General features: G+C 33.1%; 1 protein-coding gene across 3 annotated transcripts in view; it reads right to left on the reverse strand.

The window, feature by feature from the left end:
* The window catches only part of LOC118181840 (uncharacterized), a 70,536-nt gene that overhangs the window by 15,150 nt on the left and 36,397 nt on the right, over window positions 1-18,989 (reverse strand). For 2 of the 3 annotated variants that reach the window (XM_035351040.2, XM_035351042.2), the window contains exons 2-3: window positions 17,225-17,371; window positions 12,108-12,622 (exon numbers count right to left, since the gene is read on the reverse strand). In XM_035351040.2, the coding sequence (XP_035206931.1) occupies window positions 12,108-12,622; window positions 17,225-17,367 (658 nt within the window). In that variant the 5' untranslated portion in view covers window positions 17,368-17,371. The remainder of the gene's footprint in view (window positions 1-12,107; window positions 12,623-17,224; window positions 17,372-18,989) is intronic. The other variant, XM_035351041.2, reaches the window with a different exon arrangement.

Consider the following 18,989-nt stretch of genomic DNA (forward strand, 5'->3'; position numbering starts at 1 on the left):
GTTTACAATTCAATGTTAAGGTTATTATATTTTTAGATAATATTTATAATCATTATAAATTTAGATACATTTAATAATTAGATTTCTTCACAGTAACTTTCACAGTTATTTATGAAAGAACGAATCCTTCATTTCGAATACATTTATAAATAATATAAATATTTACATATTTTGTTAAAGGCAGATACATGCTTTTTGGAAGCACATGCATAAATACCCATACATATTTCATATTTTTCATTTCCAGCATGTGGAAATCTTTAATTTCTGTGCATTCACTATATTTTTTGAGTAAAGTAATTTACACTAATTTTAAAAAGTACATGTTACAATAATATGTGGATGTGAAGCATTTGAAACATAAAATAAAATCGCTGTTGTTAGTTATCGAAAATTAACCAAGATGTGATTTTTGCATAAATGTCGCTAAACTATACAAATTGCTATTATCCACCATACTAGGAATGTCTTTTTTATGCAGAAGTGTCCCGTTTTTCGATTTGTATGGAACTGTCATGTGTCGAAATACTATCAGAGAACTGTCAAGCGAGCTTCTGAATGTAAACAAAAAACACCCATCTGGTGCCGAAGATTCAGAGCAGTGCTTCACTTCTAATGCCGGTTTGGCCACTCCTTCCTTTCTTACCTCCATGCTTGAGAGAAATACTTGAGGATGATTACTTTTCTGTAAGACTTTTAAGAAACTACAAAAGTACATAGTTGAAAAATAAGTTTCCCCTGCCAACCGTGGTCAGAGTTGTGTATGAAAGTCAAAAAATAGAATGAGACATTAAAGATATGACATACCTTTATTTCATTATTCTCGTACAATTATGTTGAGACATTTGTCATATCGCTTGATAAGCTTCAAAAAGACCTCCAAGAAAAATTCACGCTTTGCATATGGAAGAAGCGTTGAACGGCTATGGGCGAAAGGCGACACAGCAGGAAAACGTGCAAGTCACCGATACACCATTGGGTAGAGGTCGCTGCAAATCAAGCAGATGGCGCTGTTGCAGTGCCTGTGCAAAGTGGAGACCAGCCTCTCATTTGAGCCCCAGTATGTATGGAGAGAAGGTGCGTTTTGAATTCGTGGTCAAAGGAGGAAGTGAGAGCGGTTATCCACTATGAATGGGCACGTGGAGTATCAGGAACAGAAATTCATAACCGCCTCGTGGAGGTCTATGGGCCAGGTGTGATGTCGAAGCAAATGGTGTGGAGATGGTGTCGTACATTCAGTGATGGACGTCAGCAAGTGGAGGACATACCGAGAGCTGTACGGATGCGTACGGCCACTACAGATGCAAATGTCAGGAAGGTGGATGACATGATTAGAGCGAACCGGCGTATCACCATCGATGAAGTAGCAGAAGAACTTGGAATCTCACATGAGCGAGCTCAAAACATCATCCACGACATTCTTCGGTACAGAAAAGTGTCAGCACGATGGGTGCCCCAACAATTGACCTCGACACAGAAGGAACAACGCATGGGGGTCAGCATGGAACATCTCGTGCGTTACCATGAAGATGGCAATGACTTTCTGTTTTAGATTGTGACGGGTGATGAAACGGGAGTCCACCATTTCGTGCCAGAATCGAAGGCCGCATCTATGGAGTGGAAACATCCGTCATCACCTGTCCGAAAGAAGTTCAAGACAACTCCCTCTGCAGGTAAAGTGCTCCTCACAGTTTTTTGGGATGCCCAAGGAGTTTTGTTGCTGGACTTTTTGGAGGTTGGAACCATCAATGCTACGTGCTACTGTGACACCCTATTGAAATTGAAAGAGGCGATTCGGAAAAAGCGGCCTGGCCTTCTCACATCTGGCATTCTGCTGTTGGATGACAAAGCCAGACCACATTCGGCGATGGCAACGCAAAACCATATTGCAACTCTTGGTTGGGAGCGCCTACACCATCCGCCATACAGTCCTGATCTCGCACCAAGCGACTTCCATCTGTTTCCGGCTTTGAAGAAAAATCTCGGGGGAAGGTGCTTTGGAAGCAATACTGAAGTGAAACAAGCCGTTCAACGCTTCTTCCATATGCAAAGCCCTAAAGCTTATCAAGCGATATGACAAATGTCTCAATGCACTTGGTACCTATGTGGAAAAATAAAGGTATGTCATATCTTTAATGTCTCATTCTATTTTTTGACTTTCATACACAACTCTGATCACAGTCGACAGGAAAAACTTATTTTTCAATTTACCCTCACCTTGAGAAAATCTTGAATCTCCGAATTCTGAGAAAAAAGACAATTAAAATATACAGTAGTCTTAATATTATTTCAGCTGTTACCAGTCAAGTGATACTTCTTGCTGCAGTAGCAGAGGACATACTTCACCGGTTGCTTAGTTTAAAGTAAATAATGACATTGCTTTAAAAAATTTGCTCATCAAATTCTGATCTCATAAACTCTTTATGACTGTAGACGGAAATATACTCGTGCTTCTTACACTTTTTTCATTCCTGACCCCTTTCATAATAGATTTTTTTCGCAACACCAGTCATTAAATAAAAAATAAGCATATAAAAAAAATTTCAAATAAATAATTTACTTCTTTCGTAAACAGTACACATATGGAAAGTTGTAGTTTTAGGCATTGTTTGAAGTGTGAAAAAATGAACTAAAATTCTTGTTTTAATAAGATAGATATGCTTGCTTTTGTTGCATAACAAACAAAATTTTGGTATAATATTTGATCTGCTGAAGGTGATGGAAGAACTTTAATGATTTTCAACACTGAACGATTTTTTTTTTTTTTAATTTTATTTAAGGTCTTTAAAGCTGAAAAAGTTCACTTCACACAAGTATGTGGTGCTGAATGGTAAAAGAATATTTAACCCTCTGGCTGCTCATCACGCAATTTCCACGGGCAACTCAAATGTAGCAAAATCTGCTCATACCGCTATTTCCGTGAGCATGTGTTTTCTTTCCTTTATTGATGAGCACATCCCATTTTTTCCCTGTTTGACCACTGAAATAAATTATACACAGTATTAGACGTTTAGTTTACGTTTCAGCCAACAAATATCGTTAGTTGTCCACTAAATTGTGGTGTTTGAAGCCATGTGATATTACCGCTCAAACTCGACATTTTGCCACTTTTTTCTTACAGAAATGGCTGCTAGAAAACATTCAACGATTATTTAATTATTTAATTAAATTATTAATTATATTTTGATTAGATTAATAATTAGATTGATTACTAATTAGATTTATTGAATCTGGTGCAAAAACTGTAAAGTTGGACTTTGCCTTGAGCCCTATTTTGAACTCTATCATACTAAACTGCATTTCTAAGGTATTTTTTCCTCAGAGCCTTTTTTTTCCCTTAAATTTTATAATTTCACTTTTTTATATTATGCAATAAATAGAAATTAACTGTAATTCGACTGAAATTTATTTTAATTTTTTTTTTTTTTTTTTTTTTTTTTTTTTTTTTTGTGATAACATCTGAAATTGGTATTTCTGGCAACTTAGTTTCTCATGATAAAAATCTATATACAAAAATATTTTCTAGAAAGGAAAAATGCATTTTTCAATTCTCCAATATATATAGATTTAAAATATGGAAAAAAAAAATTACACAATTTTTGAAGTGATTTCAGTCCACAAATTGAGCAGTCAAAGGGTTAATGCCATTTCAAAAATTCCTAGAAATCCAGTTAAAGCTCAAATCCAGAATTCAGACAGTTCTGAGTCTTTCAGTAGTTCAACAAATTCCTCTTGGGCTTTATGTAACAGATGACTAATGTCATTAATGACAATGGAGAATGGTTTTAACATCCAAAGTAACGTTTTGAAATCGTAATTTGAAATAAAGTATTTTCAAAACTGTTCTAGGGGTTTGAAGTGATCTATAATATTTTTGCAATTAAAGTTTTATTTATTTTTCAGTTAAACTATGCTTATCAAAAATATTTCAAATTAATCCTTTTGCACCTTATTCTTCCAAATGTTGATCTTTTTTTAATAAAAACCTTCATTTCTATCATTTGCAGTAAACGTATTATTTTTCCCCCTTGAAGAGATGAATTTAAATCATTTAGTTTCTCAAATAGCATCACTTTGATAGCACTAAGTGACTTAAAACACAGCAAAATCAAATTTTTGCTCGTTTAAAATTATTTCGTCTTATAATAACCTTCTTATACTTCACTGTCAGAACATTCATGCTGCTTCTGTATGTAGTAATAAATTTTTGCATTTGGAGCCCATGTCTTCACAGAAATTTGAAAATAAATGGCTGTTAAGGCTATTAAGAGCACAACTTTTAATAAAATGCATAATTTCAGCATCCTGAAGCACATCATTTAATTCCATTGTTAATTTTTTTGCTGTAAGGGCCTCGAGAGATCACAAAGAGTGTAATATTACAAAATCATTACTAACAACTTAAGCAAAGGCCATGAAACCAATATTTTTGTCCCATACCATTTTTGCACCATCTGTGCATATTCCAATGCAATTTGCCCTTTTAAACATTGTTTTAAAAAATTCATCAACTTCATTAAATGTCTTTCTTTCTTGTGTGTCCTTCCAAAAAGTAAGAGTACATTTAGGGTTGCCACTCAAACAGGAAAATGAAACTCCCTGACTTTTCCACGTTTTCCAGGTGTGTTTTAAGAAAATTCGAGTCCAGCTGCGTAATGCACATTGGCTGTGCTAAGAGATAAATTAATTATGGTACCACTTGAAAACACAAAAATTTGCCAATTACATATGACTTAGAATATATATTCCCCAAATCATTGCTATTATAGCTATAATAGGAATTGTTTTCTCCACTGAAGATTGAGATTAGAATCTGTGCAATCTGGATTAAAAAATTTCTTTCTTTGCAGACATTTTGCAGCTAAGCAAAAGAAAAATCTATTTAATGATATTTTTTAATAAATTCAAATATTTTATATCTATTTAGTAGCATACATAAGCAAAAAATATGTGCATTAAATTCCGTGATGGTATGTCATCATACAGCTAGAATTAATTTCAGGAGTATGCCAGAGAAAATTTCCTGAAATTTGAAAGCATTATTTACTAATAAATAATAGATAGATTTAGAGAGAAGCAGCAACATTAAATGACACAAATAACATCAAAATAAAGATAATTATCTAAACATTGAATTAGAATAATCAAAGATGACTAAATCTATGCTGACTAAATTTTTACTGAGGATATCTACTACGTGCAGCTCATAACCATACACTACTTGGCGAATACTTCACAGGTTCAAGAAAGAATAACAGACAAAATTCTTTGATCTATTCAAACAAGTGAAGCTTTTCAAAATGCTAAACAATAGTCACAAAATGCTACACTAGCACATTCCTTCACCAAATGCATCTCATAATTCTTTTACATTGATTCATATCACTATGCTATTGGTGGATTTCTAAATCGAGCAACTATCACTGGACTCAAACTTCTAGCACGTTTTCCTCAAAACTCACAACCACTAAGGCAAAACATACTGCACATGATAGGGAATCATTAGCAATCCATGCATCCATTCAGAAATTTGGATACATTCTAGAGGGACACAAATTTACGCTGTTTACTGATCACATCTTTGCATTCAAATGAAAACCTGAAAAACGCTCCCCATGTCAAAATCATCAACTAGACTATATTTCACAAGTCAACTGATATCTAATACATTGAAGGAACTCATAATGTTGTTGCCAACATACTTTCTCACATCCATGAAATTAAAATGATTGGTCCTATTAATTGATTATGAAAAACTGCTAAAGCACAAACAGATAATGCATTAAAAAGAAATATTAAATAATAACAATTCTTTGCAAATAAAAAAGGTAACCTTCCAAATTCAGAAATAAAATTCAGATAAATCTACTAGAATAGCAAGACCTTATACTCCCCAGGTATTCTGAAAATTTTGCTTCATGTTCATAATTTCGCTCATCTACTCATTCAAACCATGCCAAAATTAGTCCACAGCTAAAATGTGTAGCTACATACTGTTGCGTGCATACAGGTTTATAATAGATTGAATGGCCACGAGTCCGATGATAGGTTAATTATTTTATCAAAAGACACACTTCCAAGTTCTGGAACTTTCCACAGAAACAGTCACACAAAGCTTCACAATATCACAGATTACAATCAGTAATTACACTTCAAACTACTGTGAACATTAAACACAATGCAATGCAAAATGTAAGCTAAAGAGAAAGCTACCCGGAGATATCTCAGTACTTCGAACTCACAGTGAAATAACAACAGCTAAACAACTGACAGCAGATGCTCTCTCTCTCTGACCTTATATAGTTTTCACCTGACCGCTTCTCAAAATTATTGGAAGTCAATATGAATAATGGTTGCAGCTAATATAGCGATCAATTACATTCATTCAGTAACAATACTTATTATGGTGTACAGGGGGCTGGACCAAATTGTTTCCAAGTCTGGAGAATTTTGGTGATAAATCGCCAAATTTGCCGACAAAATAAGTCACTAAATCTGCTGCCAGCTTGGCGATATATTGCCAAATTTGCAAGACAACCATTTCTTCATTGTTAATATACTTTCCCCTGTACTTTTACTTTTCGGGCAAACTTCGCTCCTCTACATTCTCATGTTAGATTATACAAAAGAAATACAGTCAAAAGTCGTTAATCCGGATGCCCATAATCCGGAATGATCTATAATCCGGACCTCAAAGCTACAAACTTTCTGCGCATGCGTTAACGAATAATGCGCTCATGCATGCACGTAATACCTTTACGTATGCGCATATGCATGCACATAATACGTTTACACATGCGCGTTTAATGCATAACAGATGGTATAAGCTAAGCGAAAATTATCTAATTATCTATTTCAGTTAATGTTGCAGATTGCATTTTTCCTTAATCTTCGAATTTTACCCGGCTTATTATTTTTTGCAGACTGTTAGAGCAATTTTATAAAAGTAAGCTTGAACTTTCGATTATGTCAAATAGAATTTCCAATGCTGGATACTGCCAAAAAAAATGGATAAAGGCATATCCTTTGTTTCTCTAACCATTCCGAAATCTGTTTATCAATTTCACGCTGCTCTGCGGGGGAGGGGAACGTCGCGGTGCGCAATGAACTGGAAGTTGATCTGTCAGCACTATCCTTATCTTCAGGGCAGATGTTTTTATTTTATTCAGCTTACAGTTCATTACTAAATGCAGTATTTCATCTCGATGTACTCTGTCTTTTATATGATTTAAATGATATTCATTATAAATATCACGAATACACATCAAATAGCTTTTTGGTTGCAATTTTCTAATTTCGACTATGCGTAATGTACGCTTTACGCATGAGCGCGTTGAAAGAAATGTTTAATAAAGTGAACAAATAAATATTAAGCTTTTTTTTTTTTTTGAAAATTTTGATACCCTTTAGATCATAATTGTTCTTTATTTCATAAATTAGGGTTTCATACTTTTAATTTTATAATTTCTGCATGCCATATTACCAGATTTAAACTGACGATCTATAATCCGGAATCGGTGAAGTCCCGATGAGTCCAGATTAAACACTTTTGACTGTATAACAATTTCACATATTATATATTGTATTAAAATCATCTATGTACAGATTTGTAACAATATCAACAAAGATGTTGCGAACTGGGCAAAATAGCACATTACATGCCAAAAAGTTAAAATCCACAAATACACCTTTCCCCATCACAATAGTTTAGTGAAACTTCTAGAACTCTATTTTAACACATTCATCTAGATTAGGAGTCAGCAACCTATGGCATGCATGGTACAATTCTTAGTGGCACTCTTCACCACTCTACAAAGTTATCAAGGAAAGATAAATCACCCCATCTCTCTTCTCTGCACCATCAGGAAAATTTTGGTGCCAAAATTTCATTACAGCACTTAATTTCTGTAATGAACACTATTGTTAAAATAGTTTCATAGTGTCTCGGTTCTTCATTGGTACACAGGCAATTTAAATCTCTTTTAGAAGAAATGGAAAGCAAATATGTGGATCTTCCCTTACACAGCCATATTTAGCGGATTAGTTGAGGGGTAATGTCTTGACTAAAGTTTATGTCATGCTTGGAACACATTAAAGTTTTTCTTAATGGGAAGAATTAGCATTTAACTGAATTGAACGATAAAGAATGGTCATCCAAATTGATATTTCTGACTGATATGACTAGATATCTCAATGAACTAAAGATTTTTCAATATTAAAAAATTATTATTATTTTCCTATATTAAAAAAGTTCAAGGTCCTGAACTTTTGAACTTTTTTAATATTGGAAAAACCAATGCCTTTCTACAAAATTAAGTATCTTCTTCCATGATATTAATACTAGTACCTATAAATACTTCTGAAATGCAAAGCGCTTCCAAATACATCAACCTTAGACAAAGATGAACTTCAAACATACGTTGAAACAGTCAGCAGGAATTCTCCAGAAGATGAAAAGACTGAATCTTGTATGCCTATATTTTCCTTCCTAATCACACCAGGTTTTGTAGACCGATTAATAATCCCATTCAATTTGTCAATTTTTGAGTGGCTGGAAGTTGATAATTTTGAAATGGAACTTGCTGAACTAACATTTACAGAATTGTGGCAAGAAAAATTTACAGAATTATGAAAAAATCTGGAAGATAACTCTAATGATAAGTCGACAGCTATTTTAAATTGTTGTATGTCAGTGCTGGAGAGATTTAATTGTTTGAAGAACACTGTACATGCTCTGCTTTCTACTTTTGGTTCCACATATTGATGAGAACAAATCTTTTTTGATATAAAAAATACTTCGAATCCACTAAGAAGTTGTTTAATAACTGAATATTCAGAATCATGTGACAAACTGGAAGTCACAAATTATGCCCGATATTGCAACATTAAATAGAGTGGTACAGGGAAAAGGTTTGCATTACAATTTTTATTTAACTGTATTGAAGGAATACTTATATTTCATATCATTTCGCTTTATTTTAATAAATACATTTAAATACATAATATATACATACAATTTTATGTTTTATTTATGTTGAAGGAATAGTTAGTTTTTTTTTAATGTTGTTCATTTTTACGTTAATAAATATCTTTAAATGATGCATAATTAATATATAATAAAATTGAAAATCTGTATTCTTGCCCTCTATTACTCTGCATACACTGCGACAGGAATTGAATTGTTTCAAATATTTCTTATGGTGCAGCACCCCAAATCATATTGGTAGATTGGTTTGGTACATGACAGCTACAAGGTAGCAAACCCCATATCTAGATCATATCGGGCCATTTCTAGCTTCAAATGGATTCACATATTGTGCAACAGTTCTGATCAGTTCACTAAATGGACTGAAGCTACCCCTATTATCGATATTCAAGATACAACAATACCGGAGGCTTTCTACACAAACTGAATCTCTCGCTTTAATGTTCCGCCTATCATCACAACTGATCAAGGACAAAAATCCGAATCTTGTTTATTTAGGCTCTAATAAAACTCCAAGATATACAAGGAATACACACAGCTGTTTATCATCATCAAAGTGATGGCTTAGGTATTTCATCATCATTTAAAATCTAGAGCAATGTGTTATGAAACTACAAAATGGATTACCAGCTATGCTACTTGATCTGAGAATAGCTGTCTAAGAAACCACTGGTTGCACTCCTGCTAAACTTGTAAATGGAACTATAATTAAACTTCTGGGTAACTTTTTTCGATAAATGAAATGCTGATACTGATCCTGCTGAGTACATCAAACAACTTAGAAGCTGCATGCAACAGAATTAATCAAAAAACTGAATCACATGCTACAAAAGAAGTATTCATCAACATAGATCTGAAAGCATGTTCACATGTGCTAGTGCAACGTGATACAGTACGACGGCCTTTACAACCATTTTTATGAAAGCCCTTTTAAAATGAACAAACATGGTGCAATTTCTTCCAATTATCCATTCACAGAAAAACAGTTTCAGTCTGAATTGACCATGTGAAACCAATATTCCTGTCTAATACGGGCATAGATACTTTCTCTTCTCATACTTTAAAAACACCTATAAACCTTGCCTAACAAAGTATTTGTCAAACTCACTACGGCAGACGTGATTTTTATGTATCATCATAATGATACTGGATGGGCAGTATGTGGCAGACTACACGAAATTTATGTGTGCTTTAGTCGCAGTCTTTGAGCTGTTTTGAAGTGCAAGACAACATGCTTTCACACTGCAGGAACAGTAAATTGAGTGCTTACATATTATTGCAATCTTGGCGCAATTTGATGATTTTTTACAGATGAAAATGTAAAAGTTGCTTAGCATGTGCGAGCTGGTGGCTTTTGCACTTTCTTTTTTTAGAAAGATTCCCAAACTACTTATATTTATTTATAGCAAGTTTGGTAAAAAATATCAACCTAGGAAAAGAAAACATACTTTACCAATTTAAAATACAAATTTGAATTATTAAATAGGGATTAACATCACATATTTTAAAAAAAACTTGTATTCTTCTTCAAATCTTTATTTTTTCCTTTTTTGTCTTTCTTCTCCTACAGTACACAGCGATCTGTTTTCACTTGAAAAAAATCAAAGATTTGCGAAGACTCAACTTTATGCAATCTTAGGCAACAGCTGCTATCTAGAAAACACATTTTCTCGTTCCCTTTACCTAGTTTTCAGCAAAATTCTGTATTACTGGGGAAATTTTACTATAGTTTCTTCCACTGCTAGTGAATTCCACCAGCTCATATTTTAAAACTAAGGCAAAAAATATCACGTTTTGTGTACAGAAACCATTGGAACGTGGAATAAAACAAAACAGAATGCATACGAAAATGGCAGCGTTGCTTGACTGAAATGATTGTTATCAGCATGGCTGCTCGAAGAACAGTTATGCATGCAAGGTTGCCAGAGTTTGGCACTTTTTAAAAATTTGGCTATTTCTACTAAGATAGTTGCAACAGTACGTGAGAACCATAAAGTTTAGTAATGACATTACAAGAGTCATAATTTCACAGCCAGTGTTGGGGAATTCCAGTGATCTAAACTATGTCATCAAGGCCTCACAAATTCAGAGGGTCAACTGACCAATGATTAGTCTTCAATTATAACAAATGATAGGTCATAAAATACAACCAAAAAATTAATATGGTATAACTAATTCGGTCTACAAACTGTTTCAGACAGAGCAAGTACCAAGAATACTCTAAGATTCCTGACAGAGAAAGATTTGCCACTGGCAAGATCCTCAGATAACAAGGACAATAATTTAACATCCAACTAATTTTCCAATGCATTCAATATTCACTGTCAATTGTCATTATTGTACTGTTAATAGTTTCTTGTAGATGTATAAGATATGTGTTTTTAGTTCAACATACAGTTTACATGCAACCTAAACAAAATGCAAACCAGTCAGCTACCTCCACTATCATGGAATTGCCCTAGCACATTACAGTCATTTATTACCATAAATCTGTATGATCAATAATTTGGCTTAGATGCAAATATTTTGCTTGGCATACATCTCAGATCGAAACATTCTACTAAAGTTAACTGCTGATTTTATACATATTGAATAGCATACATCCCAGATGGCAACCTTTTTTTTTTTTTTTTTTCTTTTCTTAATTTTCATCACGACTCTCAACTCATACCAACTTCAGCAATGACACAGATAGTAATACTTTATCTTTTTCTTAACAAAACAAAATATCACTAACTGTATGCCAAATAGCATGGTAAAGCAGCTTTAAACAACTTACATTGAAATAAATATTTAATAAAGCAAACATATAAATACTTTGTTTTAATTCTCATTCTCTTAAGATCATAAATCTTTCATTATTTTATAAACAGCTATTTTATGCATTTAATTTTCTAATTTCAACATGTCATCTTATAGATTTTTTTAACCTAGTAAGATGGCATGTTGTGATGGTCTAAAATTTCAGAAAATTCCTAAATTCGGAATCACTGAAGTCTCACTAAGTCCAGATTTTGGACTTTGTACTGTATTATATATATTTTATACGTAAATTTTCATCTATATATATAAAAGCACTGTTTTAAATATTTATACGTAAATAAAAAGGAAAAATGTCTACCTGATACAATCTCTCGTCGATGTCCTGGTCTCACACCTTTTATTTCACTATTAATTCTTTTACTGTTACGATGATCGGTTATGCACTGATTATCATCTATGCCGTTGCTGTTACAATCATTCACATTTGCAGTACACATGTGATGAGCCAAGTCAGAAAGATTACATTGAGTTCTGAGTAATGCCGAAGCACATGTTATCACAGATGGCCTCAGTTGCTGCTGATGGGAGTTCTGACACTCCGTGGATAAAATTTGTGAGCGCTTCCTGCTCATGTCTAATGGCTGATCATAATCTTCATGCTCCACAAAAGCTGAAGAGTGATGAGCAAGATGTAATGCTTCACATGATTCATTATTGGATTCACTTGCAATAGGAGAAGACGGTAAAGAGTTTATACTGGTAGAAACTTTATACCTAGCAGGTCCAAAAACTGGAGAAAGGTCTTGGCTTACACTGTCTGGAGAAGATGACACTGATCTATCTGAGAAACACTTATCAGTATCCGTCTCGCTACTGCAAAATTAAAAAATAAGATTTACAATGAATTGCTTATTCAGTAACAACATCTCTTTCAACAAACATTTTATACTGATGTGATATATTTTTCAGAAAAGAAAAGGAAAAAACTTATCACGAAATGGGAAGTTAAAATGGAAGTTGAACACATATTTAAATTATCACACACACATATTTAAAAAAAATCATCCTTCCTGTTTACATCACTAATTATATAAATCGTCCCCTCTTTTGGTAATCAGCAGCTTAGCTTTATGTGAACAGAAGAGCAGAAAAAGTTATTTATTTCAGTCAAAACTTCAGTTCAATGGCTCTCATTCAGCACTCCATGCATGTCTTACAGGCTCCTCAGCCACTTCAGGAAAATGAAATAAGAACTTAATAAAACTGAAGTATAAGATACAAAAGTAGAATTAATAACAAATTTAGAAATTACATTCTGAAGGCAGAAATTCGCCAAGTTGAATTCTGTACATCCACTAGCACATGATACTTGGCCATTACTTGGAACTGCACATTCAAGAAACTTTTCATTAATTCTTGATTCTTTGAAAATTCTTGGAATCTACTAGAAAGCATCTTGAAACTTAACCTCAAATAAAAACAAGGAGCTTGTCATTTTGGAGTCAACTCACACTGAAACTTCATAGTGATATTGTCATGATTTCTAAGCAATTTTCTCATGAGGTTTCTGCACATTTCTTTCTTTGTGAGTGTAACTAATAGGTGTTCATTAATAAAGATGATAGGAAAATAATAAAATGTAAAAAACTGTGACATCATAAAAGTTTATTCTATATACTAACACATGATCACAAAAGAGGTAACCGCCGATGTCTTAATAAATATGTTTATGTTATGTATTAATTTACATCTACAGTGCACTATAGTTGTACAGTCAAAAGTCTTTAATCCGGACTCATCAGGACTTCGGCGATTCCGGATTATAGATCATCAGTTTAAATCTGGTAAGATGGCATGCAGAAATTATAAAATTTAAGATATGAAACCGTAATTTATGAAATAAAGAGCAATTATGAACTAAAGAGTATCAAAATTTACAAAAAAAAAAAAAAAAAAAAAAAAGCTTACTATTTATTTGTTTACTTTATTAAACATTTCTTTCAATGTGTGCATGCGTAAAGCATACATTACGCATAGTCGAAATTAGAAAATGGTAACCAGAAAACTATTTGATGTGTATTTGTGATATTTATAATGACGAGGAATTTGATGTAAATCATATCAAGACGGAGTACTAGAGATGAAATACTACATTTAGTATGGAATTATAAGCCGAATAAAATAAAAACACCTGCCCTGAAGATACGGATAGTGCTAACAGATCAACTTCCAGTTCATTGAGCGCTGTGACGTTTTTATGCCCTTTTTATGAAGTCAATACAAATTTTAAGTACACTGATGCATCAAAAGGTGTTACAAGTTTATCCTATGGTATCTTTCCATTGAGATTTTCTTTTAAATCCAAATGCGAAAGCAATACATGACTTCCTTAGAATTTTGAATGCTCTTCCTTCATTCTCATTTCGATCTTGTCAAACTAAAGTATTTTAATGCTTTAATACTACTAATTTATGAGCCCAATTTTATGTAATCTACTTCTTACTTTAAGATCAACAATTTCTGTGTCATTTCTAATCACAAAACATTCACTTTTTTATAGAACAGTATCAGAACAGAAAGTGTATCAGAACAGACAAAAAATTATACATTCTATAACTGAAAAACTTCTGCACATGTGAAAAAAAATGTCTGAAAACTTGCATGAAAATACCTTTTACCCAGACATTCAAATGATAGAACATTGCTAAAGAATGCACAACCAGCTCTAAAGAGGACTAGAAATAAGCACCTCAACAAACACTTAATTCCTCAGATATAGTTAGTCTGTTTATACCAAAGTGCTGAATTAGCAATAGGTTATTTTGAATAAAGTAAACCATATGAATGGTATTTGCTTAAGGTGAGTGAAGCCTCCTCCATGGAGAGCTTTCTAAGGGAAACTAGCTCATATGAACTTTACACATGGGGGGGACCACAACCATCCATCTGGGATTCACAACCATCTGCCTGGGCACATCATCCACCTGGGTTCAAACCCAGGCCAAATTACCAGTGTTCAAAAATTTTAACCACTTGGCTACTGGTGAGGCACATTAGTAATGAAAAGCCTAGGATCATAGCACAACAAAACTCAGAAAGTATGGGAGAAGTCACATTACCACCTTCAGAAAAAGAGTATGGTAGAAATCCTCATTGCACTGAGTGGCAGAAATTATCTTTGCAGTGCAATATGCAAGTGCTTGCCATAGTGTGAGGATAAAAAATTGAAATTTTTTGCCAGGACTTGCTACTTATTTCTCACTTTTTGTTGCCTGTTTGTGGACTATGTCTAGCATTGACTTGTGTGTGTATGTGTTAATGTTTAAATATTTAGCCTCTTTGAGATGTGCTTTCCTCTTTTCAAACGTTAAATAAAATTGATTTTAACTGTTAGCCGAAGTTTGTGATTTTGAGGCCTTTCTAATGAAATCTATTGGCAATAAAGCATTGCCATATTTGGTGATCTAAAATAAGAACTGCACTAGTGCACCATACATTGTAGCTATACATGCCTTGAAAACTGTTTGTGACTTTGCTCATGCAATAGAAGATGCTTCTCCAGTTATAAAATCTTGTAAACCAGAACTTATCCAAATGAAATATGCTGCAGTTTTATGTACTGCTGGAGGAAGTTTTTGAGCAACCCGGATGGTGGGCTTTCAATCTTTTAAACTTTTTTTCAGTCCTCACTTAACAGAGCAGAAGTAATGGGAGAAGAATCTTTAAGAATGTCATCTCAAATTAACAAATTGGTCCCTGCATTTCACTATGAGTGGGTCTTATTCATAAACCTTTTGCAAGTTCTATGATAAGTTCTTCTTTAGGTACTTATGCATAAACACAACCACCCTGGCACTCACTGGCAGTCTTACTGATGAAAAGGTAAAAATTTATCATGTGAAAGAAGGTGATTTTCCAGACTTTTTAAAATATTACCTAACAAGGCAAACATTATCATATCATACAAAAAAAATTATTACAAATTTTAATTATTACATAAGGATTATATGAATTGATCATTTTTCACAAAATCCTCCTTTAATTTTTTAGTACTGCTGTTCTCCTCATGTACAGAGTGATCTGTACACACACACACACAAAATTGCTTAAACTTTGCATTGTGCAGTGGCTATCTACCAAACTCACCTTCTCATTGTTCCCGTTAGTGATTTTGCAGCAAAATATTGTATTCCTGCAGAACTTTTATTGCAGTTTCTTTCATCAATGGCAAATTCCACAAGCAATATTTTTAAATTGAGTTAAAGGCAAGACATATGATTTGTCTATAAAAACAGTTGGAACTTAGAATGCAATGAAATGAGCATGTACTAATATGGTGACATTACTTGAAGGTTTGTTATGGGCATGGTTGCCAGAGTACAGCATATTCTGATTTGGCAATTTGTACTACGGTAGCTGTGATAATAATTAAGTAACCTTCTAAAATTCTAGCTGTTACTGCAATAGCGGTTTTCAAAAATATATACCTAATACAATTTAGTACTGCTCCAGTTGCTCTGTCATTGCAATGTCTCATTAACAAATATTTTTTCAAAAATTGTAGAATGTGCAAAAGACCCCCCCCCATAAAAAAAACCTTCCGCTAAAATTGGGAGTTAAAAACATAATACTAGTAAGAAATAACAATACAGCAAAGTGATGTTTTATTCTTTCACTAAATTCAACGCCTTCTCAAATCATTCTTCTCACTTTATTTAATGCCATTTTTTATACATGCCTTTTCAAATTTCACAGAAAGGTGTGGGGGGGATTCTTTTGCATGAGAAATGGCCCAAGTTTTTTTAACAGAACTAGAAATGATATTGTAAGTGTAAAAACAGTAATAAAGAAATAACATATTGAAATGACAAGAAAAATATTTAAAAAATTACATCATAACAAGAGTGGCATGACCCGTAAGTTCCCAAAATTGCACAGCTGGGAGATGCCAAATATCAAAATACAACAAATTTGGATAAAATTCATAAAGAGCAAGAAAATTCTAACAAATTGGGTACCACTGATATTGCTGCCAGAGTTAATGAGCAGAAATAATATGTGCAGATGATGTCTCGACTGAAAGGATTATTAAAGGACCTATCACAAAGAAACTTGATTGGTGTTCAAGTAAAAGAATATCTTGAAGATAAAACAAACTGCAAATGAAAAACCTCATGGAAGTAATAAGTTAAGCACTTTAGTCTTGAATATTCCATTTCTTTTAAAACTATTCCCTAATAAAACAAGTAATTCAAGATACAATGTAAATTCACATATATAAAAAGGAATATATTCAATACACCAAACAAAACAATAGGAAATATGCAAATTTTAGACAGAAAAATTTACATAAGTTAAATTTCCGAACTGTAATATTTAAAAAATTTCAAATGATGTAAACATGATAACTTTACCCCCAAAACACAAAAATTACCAGCTTATATGAACTTTAACAAATACAAAATACAAGTTTACTTCAGAGGTGAAGTATTGCTTTTCAGTCTCAGTCTAACTGGTGGAATGGTTGGAGAATCTCTTCGCACTTTGTGACGTTTTAATTTCAGTTCTCTTGTAGGAAGCTCCTTAAATGATGACTCCCGACCATCCACAGTATCCATACTGCTGAAATATGTGAAAAAATTTAAGTAGTAACAAAACAGAAAAGTGTGCAAAATATGCAAGCAAAAATTACTTTATAGTATTTAGTATGTAAATTCTTGAACAGTAAAATCTCAATTACTTGAACTGTGTGTAAAGAAAACGCTCAGATAAATTATTTTTAGTTAAAAAAAGTAGTTATACCGAGTAAAAATTTATTAATAAACATTAAACTATTTAAATTATTATAATTTATTTGTCATCTGCAATTTGTGAAAACTGTTTCAGGACATTGCATTCCATATCGAGACGACCCACACAAGGTCAACCAAGAAACATAACGAATGAGGATCATTATTTGTCACTTCACTCGTCTGGTTAGTAGAAGGGACCACACCCCATATTAGACTCATTTTGAATTCAATATCACAACATGGATTTTGGACATCGCTAAACTATGAACTTAACTCAAATCATGTGGATATAAAATGAATTTCTAGTGGTACATCTCTTTCTCTGTTGTGTGTGAATTCTCTTAATTTTGCACACAAGTGTACCTTAGGTACTAGCAGAATCGAAAGTGTAAGTCCATGAGTTATTTATGTATGTATGTATGTTACGGTAAAAGTAATAAATTCAGTGATTATATAAAATTACCGGTGATTATACATAATCACCACTAAATTTACCAGTTAGTTTATAAAATCCCCAACTCATAATAAGGAATTTGATAAAAGTCCCAAACTTTACGAAAATTCTATTTCATATTTATCAAATTTACCAGTTAGTTTATAAAATCCCCAACTCATAATGGGGAATGTGATAAAAGTCCCTAACTTTACAAAAATTTGTTCAGTTTGCGCAACTGCTTGGCTTCTATCAGCACGTGACAGCCACGTGATTTCAGAAGTAGTTATCATTTCGTTGCACGTAGACGTTTCGTCACTACCCTCTCGTAAAAAATAAAACATTGAATAATGGCTGATATGCTTGAGCGTTTTAATTCCAAATTACTTAATATTATGGATACTAAGAAAACAAACAGTGGTTTTCTGATGAAAGAAAGATATGATGATTTGTTAAAAAAAGTGAATAATAGTAAAAACAATAGTGGGGAAAAACCGGGAGATTATCAGAGACTAAACAGATATGATGTAATGAAAGTAGGCAATGTTGAAAACTTATCTTTCCTGTAAGTGAAGACAGCTCCAATGTTAGATTTTACGTGTACTTTGAAGAAATTTTTACCATAATTCATGAGGTACACTTATCAATAGGCCATGGTGGTAGAAACAGGATGTTAAAAAGAACTTCAAAAAAGTACAAAAACATTACTACCGAAGAAGTCGTGATTTACTTAAATTAGTGTGAAAGCTGTCAAAAAAAAAAAAAAAAAAAAAAAAAAACCACCAAGGTACCTAAGAAAAGACTTGTTGTTAAGCCAATGGTCTTTCAAGAGATGAACTTGATGCCAGGTGGACCTAATTGACATGCAGTTCAACCAGATAATGACTTTAGTTTATATTTGTCTATCAAGACCTATTGACGAAGTTTGTACAGTTGCGTGCTTTAAAAAGCAAACGTGCAGAACAGGCTGCATGTCATCTAATTGATATTTTTACTATATTTGGAGCCCCTAGTG

The sequence above is a fragment of the Stegodyphus dumicola genome, chromosome X1 (genome assembly GCF_044657685.1).
Source record: "Stegodyphus dumicola isolate Sdum_Otavi_A_Nest chromosome X1, ASM4465768v1".
In the NCBI taxonomy this organism is placed as follows: Eukaryota; Metazoa; Arthropoda; class Arachnida; order Araneae; family Eresidae; genus Stegodyphus; species Stegodyphus dumicola.